The sequence below is a fragment of the Delphinapterus leucas genome, chromosome 13 (genome assembly GCF_059928025.1).
Source record: "Delphinapterus leucas isolate spDelLeu-1000000601 "Yukka" chromosome 13, BTC_Dleu_Yukka2, whole genome shotgun sequence".
In the NCBI taxonomy this organism is placed as follows: domain Eukaryota; kingdom Metazoa; phylum Chordata; class Mammalia; order Artiodactyla; family Monodontidae; genus Delphinapterus; species Delphinapterus leucas.
The window spans coordinates 73,278,349-73,301,757 of record NC_143141.1 but is presented as its reverse complement, the minus strand read 5'-3'; the positions used below and the strand labels follow the sequence as shown (position 1 = coordinate 73,301,757).

General features: G+C 51.6%; 2 protein-coding genes across 4 annotated transcripts; one reads left to right on the top strand and one right to left on the bottom strand.

Annotated features, from left to right (window-relative positions):
• Positions 1–1,261: 1,261 nt before the first annotated feature.
• Positions 1,262–10,015, bottom strand: SLC30A3 (solute carrier family 30 member 3). Of its 2 annotated transcripts, XM_022574218.2 has the most exons (8): positions 8,540–8,713; positions 4,909–5,090; positions 4,195–4,341; positions 3,944–4,097; positions 3,158–3,356; positions 2,807–2,912; positions 2,432–2,566; positions 1,262–1,541 (listed from the first exon to the last, which is right to left on the bottom strand). In XM_022574218.2, the coding sequence occupies exons 1-8, from the start codon at positions 8,632–8,634 to the stop codon at positions 1,393–1,395; spliced, it is 1,167 nt and encodes a 388-aa protein (XP_022429926.2). In that variant the 5' UTR covers positions 8,635–8,713; the 3' UTR covers positions 1,262–1,392. The 2 variants fall into 2 exon arrangements, 1 of the variants encoding a protein (XP_022429926.2); XR_016395503.1 differs by lacking the exons at positions 1,262–1,541; positions 2,432–2,566; positions 2,807–2,912; ... (2 more) ...; positions 4,195–4,341; positions 8,540–8,713 and adding an exon at positions 9,765–10,015 and having other exon boundaries at positions 4,978–5,090.
• Positions 10,016–19,494: 9,479 nt separating this feature from the next.
• Positions 19,495–22,030, top strand: DNAJC5G (DnaJ heat shock protein family (Hsp40) member C5 gamma). 2 transcript variants are annotated; one of them, XM_089923368.1, is made up of 4 exons: positions 19,495–20,177; positions 20,482–20,695; positions 20,933–21,077; positions 21,817–22,030. In XM_089923368.1, exons 1-4 carry the CDS (start codon positions 19,912–19,914, stop codon positions 21,882–21,884), a joined length of 693 nt encoding a protein of 230 aa, XP_089779494.1. In that variant the 5' UTR covers positions 19,495–19,911; the 3' UTR covers positions 21,885–22,030. The 2 variants fall into 2 exon arrangements, with proteins under 2 accessions (XP_089779494.1, XP_089779492.1); XM_089923366.1 differs by lacking the exon at positions 21,817–22,030 and adding an exon at positions 21,541–21,804.
• Positions 22,031–23,409: the final 1,379 nt, after the last annotated feature.

Below are 23,409 nucleotides of genomic sequence, written 5' to 3'. Positions count from 1 at the left end.
GAGTTATATCAACCTAGGATGGGAAGGCCGGTGGACTCCTGCACTATATCCAAAACAAAAGCACAAAGGGCTTGATGTTTTTTTAAGAGAAAACGAACGATCCCATAAAGAGATTTGTAAGGTCAAATCTGTCGAAATATATGATTCAACGTATATGAGGCAAAGGGAGGATAATTGTAAAAGAGGTCCTTGGTGTCCACAGCTCAAACCTGGACTTGGGGTTGGCTGCTGTGAGGCAGGGCTGGGGCAGTCGGGACTGAGGGCTGCTCCCCAGCACCTCACACAGCTTGAGAACAAAGCCAAATCAGCACCGTGGTCCAACCCCTCTCCCCCAAATGGCTGCAGCTTCCCGCCAACGAGCCCAAGGCCACCCTGGCCTGCGGGAGCCTTTCAGAATGACTCCAGTATCCCTCAGCTCCTTGCTATCCAGCTTTCTCCTATAACCAAGCCCAGAACGAATGGGCATCTCCCTGAGCCAAGGACCCAGGCTCGAGCACACTGCCAAGTAGGGGAAGGCAGTAAAGGGACTGGCAGGTTTCAGCCTACATCAGAATGGATATTTGAGGGTGGAGAGAATGGAGAGGGTGGGAAGGGGGTAGGGGAGCTGTGCAAGGTCACTCTGGCTGAGGGATTCTATCCATTCCCAGGTGACCGGTTCTGTGTCCCCCTCCTGAGGAGTCAGCACAGGGGCTGAAAGGTGCAGTTAGATACAAGTTTATTGGCAGAGCTGCGGCGGAGTCCTCCCTCTCTCTGGGAGAGCCGAGGGCACAGCACCAACAGAGGGATGGCCAGACAGACCCCCAAACAGACACATGGATGGTGCAGACTCATAGAGACCATAGCACAGCCACACAGGCACAGAGACACACAGGCCACAGCACCAAGACACACACACACACACACACACACACACACACACACAAAACCATAAGGCTAGAACACACGGACAAAGTGCAGGCTTTGGGGCTCCTGCATAGACAGAGAGAGAGCCACATGGGGAGGGGGCCCCTGCTGACCTCCCCCAGGCTTAGGCACACCAACAGCACAAAGACAGGCAGATCCTCCAGCCAGCCAGCCAGCCAGCCAGCCTGCCACACAGACAAATGAACTGCACGGAAAGGAGGCTGGGGGCTCGCCCGAGCACGGGGAGCAGGGACCACAGGACTTCTACACACCCCGACTGCCCTGACTTCCCTGTTCAGCCTGACCCTGGCCCCACTCCCCACACACACTTTGGTCTTGCCCACTGGGGCTGGGGGGTTGGCAGGTGGAAGCGGGCAGAGAGGAAGGGTACGGACCCAGCTCCGTCCCTTCTCCGTGAGCAGGGAGGCAGTTGCTGAGAGTCCAGGGCTGAGCCTGGGCCTGGCAATGGGGTGAGGGTGCGGCCGTGGCTCAGGCTTGGGGGGGCTCCCTGCAGCGCAGGCACTGGGCCATCTCAGGATGGTACTGCTCGACCTGCAGGGTAGAGCTGGAGAATCCAAACCGGGAGTGGAGCCGGGATGTGGCTTCAGCCAGGACGGCTTCAGAGTCAGCCGTAGAGTCTGCGGGGGAGTGATAAGAAGCAGCAGGTTTCCAGGGGAATTGGGAACCAGCCAGGGGCCCAGATAAGGATGGGTGAAGGGGACCCAGGGGTTTTCATGGCATGAAAGCCAAGATTGAATGGGAAGCTTTATTTTCTCTATATATTGTATGAACAGTGTAAAACTGTCAAAAAGATCGGACAGACTCATCCCTAATCGACTAGGCTAACACACTAGACCATTATTTTTCTATTCTCTTCTGCTCTGAGTATCAGTATACAGCTGTGTATTTCAGCAGCCATACCACCCGCTTTTCCACGACATTCCAGATGTTAAATATTCTGTTCTCATTGTCCCTCTAGAGTTACCATCAAATATCCTACAAAGTATAATATTTTTGGCGTCCAAATTGCATGTCTCTGATTGCTTCTTGCATCTGGAAGAAACTCAGAAATTCTTTGTCAGCTTGTGAGTCACCATATATATTTTAAATAGTTGAACCATAATGTAGCTAAAATTTTATATTCCGCTTTCTCTCTTAGCATTATACCATAAACATTTTCCCTAGTTGCCCTACAGTCTTCATAATCATCAATTTTTAAAAGTTACATGATACTCCACTGAGTGGAGGAGCCATAATTTACCTAACTGTGCCCCATCACGAGACCTGTAGGTACCAGTGACCTTTTAAAGGGTTGCTGGTTCCCAGCACTACTTCAGAGAGAGTGAAACCTCCCCGAGAGAGAGAGAGAGACAGAGAGAGAGAGAGACAGAGAGAGAGAGAGAGATACAAAAACAGAGAGATGGAAACATTCGCAGTTAATTCAGACCACCTTCCTATGTTTGGATGGTGGTACGGGAAGGGAGAAATGTTTCTGGAAAGTAACTGGCTGGGGTCAGTGTGGACTCACCAATCGCCAGGTGTGCGGAGGCAACATGGTAAGTAAGCGTAAGGGACCACAGGTGCAGCTCGTGGGTTGCCCGAACTCCTGGCACTGACAACAGGGTATCCCGCACAGGTTCAAACCCCACACTTCTGGGGGTGCCTGCAAGCAGCACCCACCGCGCCTTATTGCCAGGGCCACTCCTGCCCAGAGGCCAGGACCCCACCTCCCCCATCCTGTACCGCTCACCCTGTTGATCCCCACAGTTTACCCCATCCCCGAATCCTCCTTCCACCAATAGGCCTTCTCCCCACACTTTCTCCAGAGAAGACAGAGGCGCCTAGTCCTGGGGTGAGGTCAGAGAGGGCCCCGGGGGGTGGGGAGCAGTGGCGTCTGACTCACCTTCCATGAGGACGCGGAGAACATCTCGGAGGGTGGGAGCGGTGGATCCAAGGGCACAGATGGAGAAGAGAAAGGTGCTGATGGGGTCAGCTGCCTTGTACTGAGGCTGTAGAGAAAGAAAGCTCTAAGCCTGGGAATCAGGGACCTTTCAGAGGAAGACCTAGGGGCATCCTGGACAAACAGGACCTGAGAGGCCCCTGAGAACCCTGCTGGGGTGAAACGGACTATAACCCTGGGCCAGGAGTCCTGGGGAGCTGGGAGATGGAGTGGGGTGGGTGGGGGTCCAGGGAAGGAGGGGCTGGGGGGTGGAATTGGGGGAGGAAGGCTGGGGCAGGCTTGCACAGATGGTACCTTGAAGTAGATGAGGATGGAGGCGGCCAGCACCCCAAGGCTCTGCAGAAGGTCCCCCAGCACGTGCACAAAGGCCGCCCGGACGCTGGTGTTCCCCAGGGGCAGGGGCTCCCTGGGCCCCTCCTCCAGCGGTGCATACTCTGCCCCCCTGGACCCGTGGCTGTGGTGGGGCCCGGCCTGGTGCAGCACAAAGGCCATTCTGAGGGGGAAGCAGAGCAGCTCAGCCCAGGTGGCCTGCTTCCAGGCTCCTCTGACCACTTCCACACCTCCTCCTCTCACCTCCCCAGGAGCCCTCTCTCCATCTATTTTCTCCCTATTTTCCCAGTCCCAGGAAAAAAACAATACGGTCCAAGAGAGACAAGTAATGCAGCCTGGGGGCAAGAATACGTGGTGCCAGAGACGTGGATTCAGATCCTGGCCCTGCTACTAAAGTAGCTATGTGCCCTGGGCAAGTCCCCTGGTCACCTCTTGGGATCTATCTGATTAACTGTATACCAGAAGTGATACTACCTACCTCATGGGCTGGTTGTGAGCTTTAAATGAGACAATGCTGATGACAGCCCCCAGCAGGGTGGCCAGTACAGAGCAGGCCTTTAACAAAGGTCTTTTGACTCTGAATTTTAGGTCTCTACCCCAGCCCCTTCTCAGGCATCCCTAGGGCAGAGAGATGAGAACAGCATGTGCGTGCTGCGAGTCTGTCCGGGAGAGGAGAGCCTGCTCTCCCATCCTGGAGGAGGAGCCCTCGCCCTGAATCCCACACGGTGCCTGCTCCATACTGGAACGTACAGCAGATTGGCACAGACTGCGATGCTGGCGGTCAGCAGCATGGCACCCCCCTCGATGTGGTAGTCGCTGTGCAGCAGGCGGATGAAGGCCAGGTACAGGAGGATGCCAGTGACCATCCAGAGGGAGACCACAGAGGCCAAAGCCCCCAGAGTCTCTGCAGGGGAAGACAAGCTATCAGAGGGCTGCCCAGGACCCTGAGAGGTACCTTCTGGCAAGATTGGGTGGGTCATCAGACCATGCAGGGGCCTTACCTGAGCGGTGCCAGCCAAAGGTCATGGTACGGGTGGCTGGACGGGTAGAGAGCCAGAGGGAGAAGAGGCTGCCCATCATGCTGCCCACATCTGCCAACAGGTGGGCTGCGTCAGTCATAATGGCCAGGCTGTGCGCCAAATACCCACCTGTAAGGGTAAAGCGATATATGGTCTGGTCCATTTAGAAAATATCATGCAGTGTGTGTAGAGGCATGGAAAAGAGACGGGGGACACATACCAAAATGTGAACAGCAGTTTTTCTCTGGTAATGGGATTACACGTGGGTTTTTGGGGTTTTTTTTCTTTTCACTCATTCACATTTTCTAGTTTTTCTACAATAACATTTTTTTGACCACGCCGCGCAGCTTGTGGGATCTTAGTTCCCCGACCAGGGATTGAACCCTCGCCCTCAGCAGTGAAAGTGCGGAGTCCTAACCACTAGACCACTAGGGAATTCCCCACAATAACGTATTTTAATAAGAAGAAAATAGGGCTTTTACAAGACCAGTTCATACTGATGAGTCAGCCCTGAATTCCCTTGGTGCTGTCCCTCGCCCTCTCCCACTTCCTGAGTCCTGGGCACCCACCTCCCCTGTCCCAGCCATCCCCACCTTCTCTGCATCTCCACCCAGGAACATTCCTGGGACTCCGGGTGGGAAGTGGCTTAGGCAGGCATCCGGAAGATGGTGTTGGAGGAACCGCTTTCCAACTTACCGACTACTTCCCCGGCCATGAAGACGCAGCACACAGCACAGGCGGCACACAGCTGCCTCTGTGCCTGCAGCCTCTCTGGGGTGAGACCTGGCTGTGGCAGAGGGTCCCGGTGGCAGTGGTGGAAGGACATCTCCACGGGTTTGGGGTCCTCGGGGAGGGGCTCGGAGGGCTCTGTGAAGAGACTGAGGCAGGCAGCCCAGTTCAAGCTGGGGCCTGGTTCAAGGGCTAACCTGCTTCTCACTCCCAGTCCTGGATCCCCCAGACTGGCTTCATCAGATGTCCCACCACTCTATCCTTCCCCGAGGCCTTGTGGACAGAGGGCCACAGGAGAGATGGGGCTAAATGGACAACTCAGATTCCAGCCTCCCTTTTCCTTTCACGTACAGAGCCACAGAATCTCAGAGCACACATGGAAAGCACCTTAGAGACGTCTAGTCTACCACTTATTAAAGAATTAGAAGTATGAGGTTCAAAGGGGGAAAGGACTTATGGAGGCCACACAGCTAGTTGGTGGTTGAGCTGAGATTAAACTTCAACCAAATCAATTCATTATGATAGGCACCACGAAGAATACAAGTGGGATAGGATATCCTTTCTGATCTCTGGGAGCCTCTGGTGAACAAGACAAATGTGTACCTAAATACTGTGAGATGTAGCAAAAGGTAGCTATTGCCTTAGAGCAGTTAAAGCACCATCAGGGCTCAGAGGGACATACTGACTGTAATGAGGTAATCAGGGACACAACTGAAGGAGGCCCCTGAGAAGGGCCTGGAAGGATGGGAAGGATTTTGATAAAGAGGAGGTGCACGTGCCCGGCGAAGGCAATAGGAAGGGGAAGTGGTGTGAAAGTGTGGGGTGAGGCTCAGCACATGGTCCTGGCCTTAGTGCCTCCCTGCTGGACCTACCTCCTGGTGCCTCCACTCCCAGGTCCTTCACCCTCCCTCTCCAAGACATTCAGCTAGACGTGGCCCTTTAAGAGGAGAGTAGAATGCTGGGACCCAAAAAGTCTGAAGTTCCTGGCACAGAGAGCTAATGGCCAGATTCCAGAGCTGGGTTGTCATGGGGAGGAGAGAGCGCAGACTGATGTGGCCGGGATTGGTGGCAGGAGGAGTGCTGGGTTTGGAGTCTGCCACGTGTTAGCTGGACCTCAGTGTGACCATAAGCACCCAGCAGAGGCCACTTTAACTGCACAGTGCAGTGAGCCTCCCTGGACGAATGAATGGGGCTGGAGGCCTCACCTGGGGATGCCACAGGCTGAGCTCAGGCTAACTGAGTTTTCAGTCCCTTCTGGCTTAATTCTCACCCCCATTACTACCCAACCTGAATCCCAGGGAGAAGAGAACCTTCCACAGCATAAAGGACCTAAATAGAAAAGTACAGTTCTAGAAATACTCATGGAGGTGTCACAAGAATACCCTTGAGAGAAAATGAAGGCTCCAGATAGAAATGTGATCACAGCAGTGAAGTGGGGAAGGGTGCCTGGGGCCTTCTGGCTGAGGACAGCTCTGCCCAATGGGCGAATTCAGCTGTGAGGGAGATGGGGGCACATTTGGTGCTTCTAGGGAAAATTCAAGTGCTGGCAGGTAGATTAACTACTTGGAATCCCCTTCCAAGACTTAGAATCTGGGTGTGTATGATTCCAGGTGTGTTTCCAGAGGAGATGGGAGATGAGGGCGGCTTTGAGATCCATCCTCATTCCTCAGTGAGACTACCAAGCAGCGTACACGTACTGAAGCTCAATCTAGTGGGAGAGACAGAAGTGTCGCAAATGACTGACTATGCAAGGAGAAGCTGGGGCCAGGAGGGTTGTGAACAAAGGACTTTGGAGCACAGGGGAAGGAGTGGCCAACTCTAAAGGGGATGAGGAGACCTTCACAGAGGAGGAGATGTTTAAGAGAAGACCTAGGTAGAGAAAGGAGCTCCAGACACATGGAATGACAATGACAAGATATGCAGCTTGGAGCTTAAGTGTGAGGAACCAGGGGAAGGGCTGGAGGAAAGTGATGGGCTCAAAGTAACATAAAGGGAGACACACTGATTGATTTAATCTTTCCTGATCTGTGAGATGGATGACCTTGACGATGGACTAGTCTGGGAGGAAGAGAAGAGAGGAGATGGAGGGGTCCAGTACAGACAAGGCCAGAGGCTCCCTGCGCAGAATCTTAGAGACAGGCAGGCAGGTAGGGAAGAGCCTCTTCCAGAAAATACTGCAGGATTTGGTGACTAATGGTCATATGAGAATGAAAACAAGCTGGGAGTCAGAGATGCGGGTCTGAAGAGTAAACAGAGGGTGAGTGGCTTTGAGGCAGTGGGCAAGGTGCCTTTCCTGGCCCTGTAAGACACAGCGCAGCCAGGCATCAAGGTAGTCACCCATCAACAGGCTGCTCCCTTTTGTTTTGCATTAACTGGGCACTAAAGAAGCCTCATTGTTGGTGTGTAGGGGTGCGGGGAGCTACCTGCTGTGTGCAGAGAAGGAAAGACAACTTGCTCTCCCTGGCCCTCTGAAACCCCCGACAAACAACAAATAATATTGAGTAGGGTAGAAGGGAGACTGGCCTGAAGCAGAGTCGAAAGGTACATGAAGAGACGCCAGGGCCACAGCTGCCCCCGTCTGCAGTCCTCCGCGGGAGAGATTCCGACGGAAGTCTTCCCTCCCTTCTGCTCATCCACTCCCCCATCCACCCAGGTTTACGGCCCCCATCCAGGGAAAGAGCGAGAAACCCACAGAGGCACCACACCCGAGACAAAGGGAGAGGGGTTGGGAGGGAAAAGGAAAGATAGGGAGAGATGAGTCAAGAGAAAAAGCCGGAGACCCTGTCAAATTCCCGAGATAAACGAACGGTGGGCAAACAGACAAAATGGCCAGCGGAGGTGGCCAGGGAGGGCCTGGCGTGGCCGCTCGGAGGGACAAGGCGGTCGGCGGGCGCCGGGCGCCGGGCGCGGGAGGCCGGCGGGACGCGGAGGCGGTTCTCCGGCCGCCCCCGGCCCGCTGTCCCGACCGCTCCGAGCGCCTCATTTCACACCTCGCCGCCCCCGGCCCCGTCTGTGCGTAGCCGGGAATACCCCCGCCGCCCAGACCGCACCTGCTCCTTCCTTACCGCCCCCTCGCTTCCCAGCGGCCGCCCGCCCCACAGGAGCCCGGAAGACCCGCTGCGGAGCCCGGGCCCATAGTCGGCCCGGGTGCCCAGAGCTGGCCACTCTGGAGGGGACGCCCCGAGCCCGGGAGCGCGGAGGGTAGGGCCGGGGTCCTGGGCGGCGAGGGGCTCCTACGACCCCGGAGCAATGCGTACATCGGGACACCTGGCGCGGACTCCGGCCAGACGGAGGGGCAGTCGCTCGCGGGGAAGTCAGACGCGGCGGGGGCGACGGAGGGGTCGGGAAGCTTGGGGGGCGGTCCGAGGAGCAGTTTCCCGGGACCGGGAGAAAGAAGGTAGCCAGGAGGAGGCATGTCGGGCTGTTGAGCGGCGGGGGTCGGGGCTGGCTGGGCGGGCCGGAGGGGACAGAACGCAGCGCCACAAAGCCGAGGGGGTCGCGGTGCGCTGGGCCGGCTGGCCGAGAGAGACAACGAAGTGGACGGAAGGCGGAAGGGTGGCGCCCCCCCCAGCCGAGGGCCGACCCAGGTCAATCCTACCTCTTCAAACGCAGGCCGCCACCAGCGCCGCCGCGGTCTCGGGGGCTCACCAGGCGAGTGGTCTCAGAGCCCCCCGTGGCGGGAGAGGGCTCCATTTCCCCGCGGCCCCGACCGTCTAGGCCGCACCGAGGTAGGGAGAGGCGTGGCCAACCCCGTGCCAAGTCCGAGCGGCCAGTCGACCCCTAGACTCCCCGCAGGGCCTCGGGGCCACCACAGTGGAGGGAACTGCGGCGACTGTGGCGCCGGCAGTCCGAACTGCAGATCCCGCGGCTGCTGGAGCCCCGCCCCGCGTGGGGCGAGCTCCCCAAGCCCCGCCTCCAGGCTCCCCAGCCTCTCCCCCCACGCCTAAGCCCCGCACCCGGAGCCCCGTCCCCGTAGGCATAGCCCTATTTGCCGGTGCCGGAGCCAGGTGGGGCGGTGGGAGCTCTCTGCGCCCCCGCCGGGTTCTAGAGAACGCCTAACCTCCATAGCCCACCCCTAGGCAGACAAGCCCCGCCCCTACCTAAGCCCTGCCTACCAGTTTCCAGCCGAGCTCCTCAAGCCTAGGGACCTTCCAACCAATCTTCAACCAAGGGACACCGCCTCGTGCAGGTCGGCGCCAGGGCATCCCACCCCCTCTCCCCACCACCCGTCACCTCGTGGCCCCAGCCTCCCCACACGAAGGCAGAAACAGGTGTGGAGGAGAGAACCAGAAAGAGAATGTGGGGTAAGCAGTGTGACAAATCCGGGAGAACTCCAGGGACTCCGGCCAGAAACCCCTCTGTGGCCGATGTGGGGTCGGAATTCGCGAGCAAAGTCTGCTGCCAAGCACTGTACCGCTCACTATTATTTATTTTTATAGAGACATGGGGCGGACAAAAAGCTTCCAGCTCTCCTTCAATCCATTATTATCCCTATTTTTCAGACGAGTAACAGTCCCAGAGGAAGAAGTGTCCGGGGTCATGCGACCAGTGAATAAAGGACTGGGACCGGACCCCCATCCTCTCTCCCTCCCCGGTTCAGGACGCCACAAGGCGACTGGAGAGAGCACACAGCCGCAGTTTTGTCACTTAGAGGCTGGGGCAGCCGAAAGGAAGAGCGCTCCACTTCTCTGGGGTCACAAGCCCCAGGTTCATGGAGGGAGGCTGCGGTCAGCTTGTCCTTACCTCCAAACCTGTAGCACCTTCCTGGGCATTACTTCATCTTGCCTCATTTAAACTAAAGCCCAGGGGAAGGAGTGACTTACAGCAAAGTCTGTGGCTGAGCCTGGAGTCGAAGCTTCAAATGCTCAATGTTCTGTGCCCCTCACATCTGCCACCAGTGTACAATGAAAAGGGGTGGTGACTGGATTGTGCACTCCAAGCTGTGACACTCTGTGAAGAGAAGGATCCGTAGGATGAGGGGAAAGAGTGAGCATGGATGGGGAAGGTGGAGGGTGAGAGTCGTTAGCTAGCCCAGGCGAGAAACCCATCAAACGCACCCTTCAGAATACCCTGGGCTTCAGAATACCCGTCAGAATGAATTTAGGGTTCTGGTGACAGTCATCTAACCCCAACATTGTTTTTTTCAGACAATGAGACTCCGTGCGTACTTCTAAAAACAAAAAAAACTGGAGGACGTGCCAGCTAGAGTGGTTGGAAGTGATGGGGTTAACCTGGGAGAGCTTCGCGGAGGAGGTGAGGCTTGAACGGATTAGGCAAGCTGGGCGGCGGGCTGGCTGTTCCGGCGGGGAGAGTGCGGCTTGTGCCAAGGTTTGCGGGCGGCGTGTGCTAAGCGATCGTACTGCGCTGGGAGCGCTGCGGCACGGAAGAACGAAAGGGTCTGCGCGCGCCCTCGGCGCCGCCTCCACCCACGCCCTGCACGGGGCCCGCGCCAGCCTGTTCTCCACACTCTTCCCGCAAGGCCCAGCCCATAGTCCACGCGGGGCAAGGGAGCGAGGGTGGGGGTAGCTTTCGTCCCCCAACCTCCCCTAGAGGCATGGGGCCTCAGCTCCCTCCGTGGGTTATAGCAAGGCGAGAGGGGAAGCCACCAGCAAGGTCACCTTGTTGGTCCGTGTCAGAGCTGGGGTGGAATTCATGTCCCGCTCGCCTATGTCAGGGCCCCGGGCACGTCCCGCCTGGCGCCGTCGGTTTTCGAAGCTCCGTCCGCACTGGGCCTGGGGCATTGCCAATTCTGAGAGCCTTGGAGCTGGGACGTGAGGGCCACTGCTCACTCCAGGGCTCAGATGCGGTAGCCTCGCCCAAAGTGGCGCGGGGCGGGCGAGCTAGAAAATGGGCAGAAACCGCGGGACCCTGTGCGGGACGGGGTGTGGGGGGCGGGCTTCTAGGAACGCCTCGGCCAATGACGACAGCAGGGGGACGTGGTAATAACAATGGCTTCCTCCGGGATTTCCTTTCCTGGGCAGCCCGTGGCGCAGGGACAGCAGCCCCGGGTGCCCGGGAGGGGGCGCAGACGCCGGCACATGCCCGCCCCGCCACTGCCACCCGGCGGGGAGCGAGAAGGCAGGACTGGAAAGGGGCGTCGGAGCAGACGGATAACAGGGCTGCCCTTCGCCTCCCCTCCCTGGCCTTGGAACTTGCTGCCTCCAGAAGTCCAGTGCAACGGCAGGGAGAATACCAACAGTTTCTTTTGCTTGGAAATTTATGCATGAAAAGCCTGGCAGTGAAACAGCTTGCACCTGTTTCTCAAAGCACCATCAAGGCCCTATGAAAATCTTTGCAAAGGGTCCTCTTGAATTCCAGGTCTGAGGAAGGCATTCTGCATCTGGACAGGAGCTAGGAAAACTGTGCAGGAGTTAGAAGGACAGCTGAGGGCTGGTGCCCTGTATGGAACTCTAGTCTTCATTCAACATTTACTGAACACTTATTCCTGCCATGTGCCCTGCTATCCTAGCTGCGGATTCCTGGTGAACAAGATAGACATGTTCTCTCCCATCCTGGCTTTAACTTGATTGCAAGAGATTTCTATTCTGCAGACTTTGGTTACTGATTTACCCACATGCTCTTACGCCTTCCTCAGATACCAATTTTCCCTAAGGTGAGTCCTTAGTCTACTCTTAGTTGTGGAGGCAGGAAGGCCTGATGTTCCCGAGAGGACAGGTCAGTGCCAGCTTCCAGAGCAGAAGGCAACAGAGCAGCTCAGAAGGAGGCTTCAGGGAGACCCAGGCTGGAACAGTTCATACTGAGAGAGAAGGAGAGCAAAGCCCAGTGCTGAGGTCAGGATTTAGGCTGGGCCAGGGATCTCAGGCAAGATTTGGAATCCAAGGCTGTGGGCAAGGGTTAACACTTGAAAGGGCCAAGCCAAGCTGAAGGGTATGCACAGAGGTGTTACCCCAGAAAGCCTTTCCTGACCCCTCCCACCCCTGGATGGGTTATGTGCCCTTCCCTGGTGATCTCAAGGCCCACTGTGCCTCGGTGATGTTAGCACTCACCACGTTTTAACAATATTGTTTACTTGTCAGTCTCTTGTACTAGAGTACAAGCTCTCTGAAGACAGCTGTTGTCTTTCTCAACACTGTGTCCCCAGCACACCATAGTGCCTGATACATAGTCCTCGATAAAGCCATCCCAGAAAGGAGGAGCTGATTGTCAGAGTGGAAGCAGGATGGAGGAAGCAGGATTTTAGTTGGAGATACGGAAGATGAGGGAAGGCTGCAGCTTACATGTCACATCCTCAGAGAAGCCTTCCTGACCCCCCAAGTCAGCCTAGTGCATGTTATGCATTCTCATTGCACACTTCTTTTTCTGCCTTAGCACTTATCCTACTAATAACAATTAAATTGTTATTTGGAGATTATTTCTTTTTTCACTTGGCTTCCAGGATACCATAATCTAGTTTTCCTCCTATTTCATTGACTGCTTATTTTCGGTCTCCTTTGCTGGTTCCTCCACATCTTCCCAACCTTTTAACGCTGGAATATTCCAGGACTTGGTCACCCTCTTCTCTTACCTTCCTACACTTAGTCCCATGGAGATATCATCCAGTCTCAAGGCTTTAAATACTACCTAGAAACAGCGAGAAGCAATGATTGTTGAAGCTGTGTGATGGGTACATGGAGGATCATTGTACTATTCTGTTTCTATATGTGTTTGAAAGTTTCTATTAAAAAAAGAAACTTAAAAAATAAATGGCAGCTTATATGATGATTCCCAGATCTCTCACTTCAACTCTGAACTCATGTACCCAAATGTCAGCTTGACCTCTCCTCTTTAATGTCTAATAGGCATCTCAAGCTTCATCAAAAACTGAGCTCCTGATCGCCACCCTTATCCCAAACCTTCTCTTCCAGCAGTCCTCCCATGTCAGAACATGCGAACTCCATCTTTCCACTTGCTCAGACCGGAAGCCTTAGAGTCATCCTTGACTTCTCTATTTTTACCCCACATCCAATCTGTCAACAAATCCTGCTCCCATCCTTGCCTAAACCACCATCGTCTGCCTTCTTGATTACTTCAGTAGCCTCCTAGGTTGTCTTCCTTTTTCTACCTTTGTTGCCCTATAGTCTATCCTCAATCCGGGCTAGGCAACTAGGCCAGATTTCATCAGTCTCTGTCTCAGTATCAGCCAAAGGCCTTCCACTGGCCTGCAAAGCCCTATGCAATCTAACCCCCTCTGATCTCATTTCATACTACTCCCACCTCACTCCCCAGCCACTCTGGCCTTTGTGCAAGTGGGTCCTATGACATACCTGGTGTGTTCCACCCCAGGGCCTTTGCATTTACTCATCTCTTTACCTATAGTACACTCTGCCAGATGTCTTCACGACTCACCTGAGCATCTGCTTCAGGTCTTGAATCAAATATCACTTTCACAGGGACTTCCCTGGTGGTCTAGTGGTTAAGAATCTGCCTTCCAATGCAGGGGACATGGGTTTGATCCCTGGTCAGGGAACTAAGATCCCACATGCCACGGGGCAACTAAGCCCGTGTTCTGCAGCTACTGAGCACACGGGCCACAACTAGAAAGCCTGTGAACCACAACTAAAAAGGCTGTGAACCACAACTAGAGAGAGAAGCCCGCACACCACAATGGGCGCAACTAAGACCCGATGCTGCCAAAAATAAATAAATAAATATTACAAAATATACATATATATATATATATATATCACTTGTACAGGCCCTCTCTGCTTATCCTTTTAAAAAGTGCAGTCTTCCCTCAGATTTTTTCCATCTCCATCCCTGCTTTATGTTTCTCCATAGCAACTATTACCACCTAACATACTGAATATTTTACTTATCTTGTTTACTGTCTCTCTCCTCTCACCAGAATTTAAGCTACATGATGGCAGAAGTTTTTGTCTGTCCTGTATGTTGCTATATCCCCAGCACCTAGAACAGAATCTGGCAGAGGATAGCACCTAATAAATATTTGCTGAAGGTATAAATGAATGTCTATCTTCCACACTAAGCTATAATCTATGAGAGCCGATTATCACTGTATCCAAAGTACTAGGCATAGAGCAACGATTAATAGATATTTGTTGAGTAAGTGAACTGATTAATTAAAATCAGTTCATGAGGGGAACTGGTGTGAGGGCAATGGTATAGAGGTGAGAAAGAACAGGAATATTTAGGAGGAAAAAAAGACTGATGGTTATGGAAGGTTTACTTCAGGGCAATAGCAGACAATGCATTTGGAGGGATAACAGGGTGTCAGATTGTAGATTTCATTGCCATATTTTAAGGGTTGTTTTGCACCCCATAGGCTATGAGCAAAGGAGTGGTAACGATGGAAACATTGCTTTGCTCTAGGAACATTGATCTGGTAACCAGTATCCAGGATGAGACTGGCAGTAGGGAGAACAGTTAGAAGGCTAGGACAACAGTCAGTGTGACATGGAAATCCTTTAACTGAGGTGCTTCAAAGCTGTGGGAGCTGAAAAGAAGGGGACGATGAAAGAGCAATTTTGAAAAAAGAAATTAGTAAGATTTTTTGGCCCGAATTTGGGGGAAATAATGGTCCACAGCCCGCTGATGTTTGGGTTTTGAGCAGCATTATCTTGGAAAGAGTCATAACATTAACGTAAATAGAAAAAGCAAGAGGAACAGCCAGTCTGGGGGCAAGGTCATAAGCTCAGATTTCAGAGTGTGGTTTTGAGGCAGTGGGAGACTGGCATGTGGATGACACTAAGCTGAGCTAAAGCAGAGTAGTGCCCGCTGAAGCCACGCCCATAGACTGCATCTCTGAAGCAGAGAGGAGAGAGCAGAAGCAGGAGCTTAAAGACCAAACCATATAGAATATCCACAAAGAGGAAATGAAAGAAGGGAGAGGAGCCAGCAAGGGACAGGAAACTTATCAGAGATGTGGGAGGAGACACAGAATAATGCAGAGCCCCAGAATTGAAAAGACATGAAGTTGGTGGAGCTGAACAGAAAGGAGAGGAGAGATTTAAGGCCCAAAGTCTCTTCCCAAAACAGAGCCTGATATTTTCCGCTTCATTCAGTCATACCGCCTGAAATTCTGCCAGTTGTTCCTTTTGTGTTGGTTAAGAATTAAGAGGTGAGCACTAATAGTTGTTCTCTCTGTAAGCAGAATTGTGGTCTTAATTAGATTGCTTTCCACCCGGCCCGTAGGGGTGACATAACTATATGGACGTAAATCATTTTTATTAGAAATGTTTAAAGGAGAGGAAGTGAGAGAGGTAATTTTGGAGTTTTGACTGCTTGGGGAACACTATGGATATTTTGGAGGGCAGAGGGCACTGGGTAGAGGAATGAGAAAATAGGGTTCTAAGGGGCTGAGAAAGGAATGTAGAAAGGGGATGGAAGGATTCCAAAGACAATTTCCAAATCTTCTTAGAGGGAGGACCCTGATTTACCCCCTCCTCCCAGAGACAGAATGAAAGCAATTTCTCTCTTTACAAAATTGGGAGGAGACAGGATAGAAAGAATGATGATGACGACAACGACACAGCATTTACCACGTGCCAAGCACTGTTCAGATTAAATATTTAATCCTCTTAACAACCCTGAGAGGCAGAGACTATTATCTCCATTTTACAGGTAAGGCAGGTGTGCCCTGTTAGCCTGCCCTTAGGTCTGCAGAGTCTGGGGTTGCAGGGCAGAGAGGACAGGAATATAAAGCAGCTTCTCTAACTGGAAGCCCTCTACCTCCCACCACGAGACGTCTGCCCTGGGGAGGACAGGCAAACAAACGGGGCCAGAGGTATTTTTAGTCACATGTAGTAATGTATGCCTTCAACTGGGGGGAGGAAAAGCAGGATATTACCTGACATCACCATGAAAGGAGGTGAATATCAACTACGGATTTGGTCTGTTTCTACACTTAGATTTTAAAGTGGAAAGGGAGCTGGTGTGTAGGAGGAGCAGACACAGTATGGACACTGAACTAACTTGGAGTCAGAAGACAGGTCTGGACCTCACAGGTTGACCTTGGGCAGGTTAATCCCTTTCTCTAGGCCACACTTTTCTCAATTACAAAAGGAAGGCATTGTATGAGAGTTGTTTCTGAGGTCCCTTCCAGCTCAAAATTTGTACGATTCTAGAACCTGGGGGTTGGGTGTGACAAATTATGATCTCTCTCTCCCACTACATATGTTGGAGAGCGTGATATTTTGGGTATAAATATGCCAATGTCTGTCGTCTGTATGTGTATATTCCAGCTATATGACTAAAACTTTAGTTGTTTGTGGATAAATAAGGGATGCTTCTTGGTTTTCTCCAGGAAAGACCAAATGGCTCTGTGACACAGTAAACTTCTAAGATCACTGACTCAACGTACGACGGGAGGGCAAATGATTCCAGAAAAGGTTTGAGTCTGTCATCATTCTTTAGCATGGTTTTTAAATTTTTTTTCCATTTTTTTTTTTTTTTACAACCAAATTTAATTTAGTCTTGACCTCAACCCTGTGAAACAGCACAGGATTTTACAGAAGAGGGAAGAGACTCAGAGATTAAGTGACTTGTCCAAGATCACACAGCCTGTTAGAGCCAGAGCCAAAACAAAGATCTAGGGCTTCTGACTCCTGGCTTGTACGTTCTTCCTAGTTCTGTGCTGAATGTTAGAAGAGACCCTGTGCATGGAAAATGGAGTCAAAAAGGGTCTGCTTCTAGGTAAAGGCCAAGTGGAGGCCCCTGGCCAGAGGATGCCAGCTGACCTGCTTGCTCTATTCCCATCTCTGCAGCTGCTGGCTGCAGTGTCATCTCATTCAGAGCGGAGGCGCAGAAGGCTTAAAGATAATGGCTATTTCAAGAGCCACTGTGATTAGAATTAATTAGAATGTCAGAGGGCAGTGATAAGAAGTCATAACATTCTGGAGCCTCTGGCAAGATGTGAAAGCTGTTTACTAACTCTTCTCAGAGCCTAATTTGCCATCTTTCTTGGGCTCATTTCTGTAAAGCAGGGATGGGCTCATACCACCTCCCAGGGCTGTTGTGAGGATCAAAGGAGACAATGAGGTAAAAGTGCTTCAGAAAAGGTACACAAAAGCGTGCTTGTTCATTCAACTTAACCAACATTTATTGAGTACCTACAATATTCCAGATACTGTGTTAGGGACTGGAGGAAAACTAAGACAAACAAGAAACAAGGAGCCCAGAATCGCCCTTACTATCTCTCCTAGTGCCTTCTGTCTCTTCTTGTCTCAGATCATACGAGGAAAAGTGGGCTCTGCAGTCCTGTCCAATTCCCCAGCTATCTGCTTCTGTCCCAGGCAATTCTTGCTATGGCCCAAACTCTGGGCCTCCACTGGACGAGCAGAGGGCTCCCTCTGCTATAGTTCATTCAGCAAATCATTAATTCACTTATCATAAGCCAGGCATGGTTCTAGGTGCTGGGGATACAATGGTGAGCAAACATACAAGGTCCCTGCCCTCATGGAGTTCACTGTCTACCGGTGAAGGCAGACCTTAAACAAATCAACGTGAGATAAATATATATTCACAAATCAGGGTGAGGGTGTTAACGAGATGGGGAGAGAGAAGTGGAACTCAATTTAGAAGGACTCTCCGAGGAGGCACAAAGCTGAGAGCCACAAAGGATGAGAAGTCAGCTACGCACGTAGCCTGGGGAGGAGCCCTCCAGGCAGAGGAGTGGGAGGGAACACCGTGTCTTCAAAGAACTGACAGAAAAGCAGTGCAGCAGACCAGAGCACGCAAGACAGTGGTACTCCGTAGAGCTGGAGTGAGAGGCAGGGGCCGGACCACACTGGGCCTGTAGACTGAGGCGAGACGTTCCCTGTAAATGCACTGCACTTCCAGTGCCTTCTGCTCTCTTCCCAGTGCTGGTAAAGAAATGACTCGGGCTGTTCAAGTTCTGTCCTTCCATGATGGTGATGAAAGGCTGGAGGTTAGTTAGAGAAATCTGGCATAGTACAAACCATCAAAAAATTGTTAGCTTTATCTCCTTTACTTTAGGCGACTAACCTCTAAACTCATCTAACCCAGAACCTATGAACTCAGTGAGGGATACCAAAGATTTTCATCCCCACCCCTACACTGATCACGGATCTACAGAAATAAACTAATTCAGTGGTCGTTGTGCCTGTTGCACATGGACTCTAGTTTGCTCAGGTGGCTCACATCTTTGGGGTGCAGTATTTACAACTTAAAACCTAGAAGGGAAGGTAAATGTACACAGGTAACAGTAATAAAAGGAAGAGATAATAAGTCACAAGACAGGTAACAGAGAGATAGGACTGAAACAATAAAGTTCTTTCAATTCCATGTTATAGGAGCCATTGAGTGCTCCTTTGTTATGAAAACCAACATCATGAAGTGGTAAATTCTAAGGGATGCAAACCTGTAGGAGATCACAGGAATTGAGTAGAAATAGGTGCTCTTATGCCCTGCAAGTAGCATGTAAATTAGGGAGGTAAATTGGTACTTTTGGTAACTTTCTGGAAAGAAAGTTAGCAATGTGGATCAAAAGCGTCAAAAAAATTCGCTTTGACCCAATAATTCCACTTCCAGGAATCTACTCTAAAGAAAAAAAAAAGATTTATTTGTAGATTTAAAGATAAGAATTTTCATAATAAGGTCATTATACTATCAAATGATTATAAACAATTATCCAATCTGGTTTATATAATTACATTATGGTACATCCTCGTGAGGTAATAGTATTTAAAGGAAGTTTCTGAAGAACAGTAATGACTTTTGGAAATGTTCAAGACATCAATTTAAAGGAACGTGCCATCTTAATTACAATATGATAGGATAAATGCTTTTACAGAGGAAGGTGAGAACAATTGAGGGAATGAAGGAAATTTTCCTAGGAATACTGACATTTGATGTAGGTCTTAAAGCATGTGTAGGAGTTTCCCGGCAGAAAGGAAAAAAAGGACCAAGTGGAGACCCTTAAATTCCGTAAAAGAAGGTAATATACCTCTTGAGAAAGGTTTGTAGCAAACATACCTCTCATACAGCCACGGTCTGCAAGCCCCGTTATCTTTCCTTAGGTGAGTCGATGAGCCACGTCCCTGATCGAATGAGTCCCCTCCCACTCGAGAAGGGACGGCCCTGCAGGCTGCATCCGCGGGTGGGGCTGGAACCGACACGCCGCAGCCCTTGGCCGCTGGTGCCAGGCAGATCCCTACGCTCAGGCTCCCCGCGAGAGAAATAAGTCCCTCCCAGACCTACCTGCAGCGCCAAAAAGGGACCCCTAGTGTTGACGCAGCGCGCAGGCGCAGTCGGCCACCGGCCCGCTGCCGTGTGAAGTTTCACACCTTGATGGAGGTTGCGTGAGGCCTCCCCGGCTGAAGAGAGCGACTCCGAGGTAGACGCCAGGCTGGGTTTGGGGGGGGGGGCGTCCACACAGAGCCAGAGGGGACCTGGGGAACCAGAGCGTTCCCTCTGAGCTTGTTGCCTTGGTTCTCCAAGCCTCAGCCTCCCAAGTGCTCCCCCAGCCCTCTGGGGTCCTGCTCGCTGCTACCTCTCTGGTCTGCCCCACAGCTCCTCCTTTATCCCTTGAGTCACCCCTCTGTCCTCCCTGAGGGACAGAGGTGGGAGGGTTTGAGCGGGGAGGTTAGGAGGAAGAAAGCGTCTGGCCTAGGTGCAAGCACTGCCTCCCGGCCTGGCTTTTGGACTCCTGACTTCTCTTAGGCAGCGCAGGGTTTCGTCTGACTTGCTTCTCCCTTGGGAATTGGGGATCTCCATGATTCCCCACCCAAGCTGTTCAGGGGCTGGGGCCCTGCTGGTCTTTCAAACCCAGTAATGAGCTTGGACAGGCTCGGGGCTGTTTACTTAAGGTACCAGTAGCTCTGGACAAAATCGATCTTTATGCAGGGTTTAGACCTCCCTTGGCTTCACCTCTGTAGAATGTGGGGTGTCTGGAGGTCTGTGTATCTGAAGGACACTGGGAAATGTGAGGAGAAGATGTTTCCTCTTTAAGATTTGAAAGTCTTGTCACCCGCACTCTTCTGCTAGTCACAGATGTCAGTCACTGTTGTCTTATACTTGTCCCATTGTAGCCACTTACCTGCCTCGCCCCTGAAGGCGATGAGCTTCCTGTCACTGGAAGTTCGCTTCTCTGTGGCCTCACCTGTGGGAGTTCTCACAAATGCTGCTTCTCCTCTGACCCAGATCATGGCTCACGTGGACGAAGCAGCCCGCCTGTTGTCCAAAACTGGATCAACCCTCTATGCAGTGCTGGAACTTAAGAAGGGTGCTTCACCTGAAGACGTCAAAAAGGCCTACAGGTTCAGACATCAGCCCCTTATTGAATCCTGCAATTCTCCCCCTTGAACCCTTTTCCCTCTACCTTGCTTTCTGACCCATTTTTAAATCCCCAAGCCTTCACTTTGGGGCCAGGTGGGGCCATCATCCTCTTCATTGTGACACGGGAAGGAATGTAGACTTGGGCTGCGTGCCTCCATCCTTTGTACCACATCTCATGCATTCGTTTTTCACCATCTAGAGACCTATCCCTGTCATTCACCCTAACCCTCCCTCCCCAGCCATTCCCATCCTCTCCCCACCCTCCTTTGGGTATTGCTTGGGTAGGAGACTGGCCTTGAAGTATCATCCAGACAAGAATCCAGGGGACCCTCAAGCAGCAGAAATATTCAAGGAGATCAACACAGCCCACTCCGTACTGAGTGACCCTAAGAAGCGGCAAATTTACGACCGGCATGGCTCATTGGGAATATATATATACGACCACTTTGGCGAAGAAGGCGTCACATACTATTTTACGCTGAATAGCTGTTGGTTCAAGGTACACAATTCTTCCTAGTCTCTTAAGAATAAGGAAGCAGGGGCAACCCTCCTCTCTTAGGACAGCTAATCCCCCTCTCCTAGGACACATGCTTCTGTTGTCTCATATAGCAGGTGCTGGAAGGATTGAGGGAGGGGAGCTTGAATGGAAATACACAAGAACTGCCGGATTGAAGCCATTCTTTCCCACCTTTTAGACGCTTGTGCCGGATTGAAGCCATTCTTTCCCACCTTTTAGACGCTTGTCCTCCTGTGTGCTCTGCTTACCTGTTGCTGCTGCTGCTGTTGCTGCTGCTTTTGCTGTGGAACACTTAAGCCACCACCCGAGGAAGCAGCTAAGAAAAAATATGAGCCGAATGTCCAGAATCAGCCTCCAAGGCCAGGTGAGAACCACAGGCAGGGACTGGGATGAGAGCTGGAATAGGGATGCAGGAAATGGTTGGGGGTGAAACTGTGAACTCCCAACTATGGGAGTCTCAAGTCAGTATTGGGGCAAAGTGAAGAAAGAGAAGGGGATACACTTGGTTTCTGAGTTTGTTTATGCCACACACTGACAGTTTGAATGTGATGTTGTCCTCCTATGACTGTTAAGCTTAACGAATGGGGTGGAAGTTAAGGAAAAGAATGGGGTGGGGGACTGTGCCTAGAAAAGGCAGTAGTCGAAGACAAGTTAGAGGATGCAGTTCTTTGCATTTACTCAAGAGAAAGGTAAAGTGCCTGAGATTATCCCCCTTATTCACACCAGTGCCACCTAGTGATGTGAGTGCATAACTGCAAGGTAACCATTTTTTCACCAGTGGACTAAAAACTTGTTACTAAATACGTGTTTTTCAAATTCCATCACAGGACACAGAGAACATTTTAGAAGAGGGGAAGATAATTCTAGTGATGATAATTATTAAAAGATGAAGAAGAGTGAGGTATGAAAACTGAAATGCAGCAATAATTAAAGGGTAAGAAAGAAAAGGTTAGACACTAACTTCAGATGAGTCATTAGTGGAAAGTTGATATCTTTATAGTATGGACTACAGGTATTTGTATCCTTACCTATAGGGGGTTGGCTTTAAATTCTGGGTGATCATTCCTTCTGGTTAATAAGATGCCATCTTCTTCTGCCCTTAGGTGCTGACCCAGTGAGGGTGCCTTCTGCTGCCCAGTCCGCTGGACTCGGTGAAGAGAAGAGCAAGTAGCCCTGTCCTGACACTGACCCTGATTTTCCCCTCTACTTGTAAGACTCCCATCTTCAGAAGCATCGATGGCATCCATCCCAGTGAGGATGCCATCTTTGTACTTGATGGTATAACTGACCCCGGCCATACAGGGTCACCCAGCTATTCTTCTTTTTAGCTGCAGTCCCAATTTTAGTCTGTTAGAGAGCAGCCCTCGTATCCCTACCCTTGTGAGGTCTTAGGCAGTGATGACAGTCTTTTCCTGGGCATTCTTTTTCCTGTGCTCTTCTTGGGATTTGAGCCAATGTCAGCTGGTAGGGTCAGCCACTTGCGATATCTCTGTCAGGATCCTGATAGCCAAGCTGGATGGATCCTGTCCTGGAGCTGCCATAGCAGCTAACCCTTCTTTGTTGCAGTTCTGTGTACCAAGAGCTCTTAGTGTCAGCCACGTTCCTAAGCGAGTACACCATTCTGGGGGCTGGTCTCATCTTTTTCGGTGCCCATGCCTTTGGCATTGCCAGCCTCATTCCATACCACATGAGACAACTCAGGAAAAGTATCAATGCATTTGAGGCTTAGGGGTAGTTATCCCACCTTTGGATTCTCCCTAGACTGCGGCTACCAGCATAGCACCCATTAGCAGGGCGCCTGTGGGTTGACTGAAGTTCACACCTCAGTGCCTGCCTGCCTCCGTCCTTTTGACCACATCTTATGCAAGCTCATCACTATATGTTTTGCTCTTAAAACTGGGGCATGAAACGTGTGATAGGGTAAAGATTGCACTTTTACAGACCCTTTCCCCATATGTGCCTCATCGCACTGTCTCTTCGGTATCCTCATCACACCATTTCTCGTCTATGCAGGGTCAGAGTCTAGTAACTCCTCAAACTTCTCTCTCCTGACTGGGAGAGGGGCTAAGGGATGTCAGTGAATAAAAGAGCTTTTGTCCAATCCCAGTGCATATGTTGGGCCCCAAAAAGACAAATTGTGCCTGGGATAGAGAAGAAGTAGGAGAAAAAGATAGAGGGCCAGTGTGCGCATCTGAAACCAGCCTGCCTTGGAGAGCAGGAGTCCAGGACAGCTGTGGAGCTGGGGCAGAGGCTTCCCAGAGCCTTGTGATGATGACTTTGTCAGTGCTCTAAAATTTCCCTGGAGACTGATTCCCCTGGTGCCCGAAATAGGTCCCTGGCATTCAGGTCCTTTCTGCCCTGCTCAGCTACTCTCAATTTCCTAACAAATTTAAAGTCCTTTGAGTGGCTCCAGTGATGTGTTCATGGACCAGAATCCCACACTTTCTCAGGGGCTTGCTCATGAGGTAGTTCCAGGCCCTGGCACACCTGCCAGCTCCAGCCTCCTGGGCTTCTTTTCCTAGGCGGATATAAGAAAGGTCTGGGCAAAACCAAAAATGGGTCCAGAAGTGTTGAACCAGAGCCTCTCTCTCCTCTCTGGTGCCCTTGTTCTGAATCACAGGGTTCAGAGGAAGAGGGCCAAGGTCACTGGCTAAGCCTCAGAGGCAGAAACTTTCACTGACTGTAGGTCTGGCAGG

What these genes read in the sequence shown, in the direction of transcription:
- SLC30A3 (XM_022574218.2), bottom strand. Translation starts at nt 8,634, where the DNA reads ATGGAGCCCTCTCCCGCCACGGGGGGCTCTGAGACCACTCGCCTGGTG. An exon ending in GGCGGCCTGCGTTTGAAGAG is followed by an intron (nt 5,091 to 8,539) that starts GTAGGATTGACC and finishes TGCCTGCCTCAG; the next exon opens with TCTCTTCACAGAGCCCTCCG. An exon ending in GCAGTCTGTGCCAATCTGCT is followed by an intron (nt 3,357 to 3,943) that starts GTACGTTCCAGT and finishes CTTCCCCCTCAG; the next exon opens with AATGGCCTTTGTGCTGCACC.
- DNAJC5G (XM_089923368.1), top strand. Translation starts at nt 19,912, where the DNA reads ATGTCAGTCACTGTTGTCTTATACTTGTCCCATTGTAGCCACTTACCT. An exon ending in GACGTCAAAAAGGCCTACAG is followed by an intron (nt 20,178 to 20,481) that starts GTTCAGACATCA and finishes TTGCTTGGGTAG; the next exon opens with GAGACTGGCCTTGAAGTATC. An exon ending in TGAATAGCTGTTGGTTCAAG is followed by an intron (nt 20,696 to 20,932) that starts GTACACAATTCT and finishes CCCACCTTTTAG; the next exon opens with ACGCTTGTCCTCCTGTGTGC.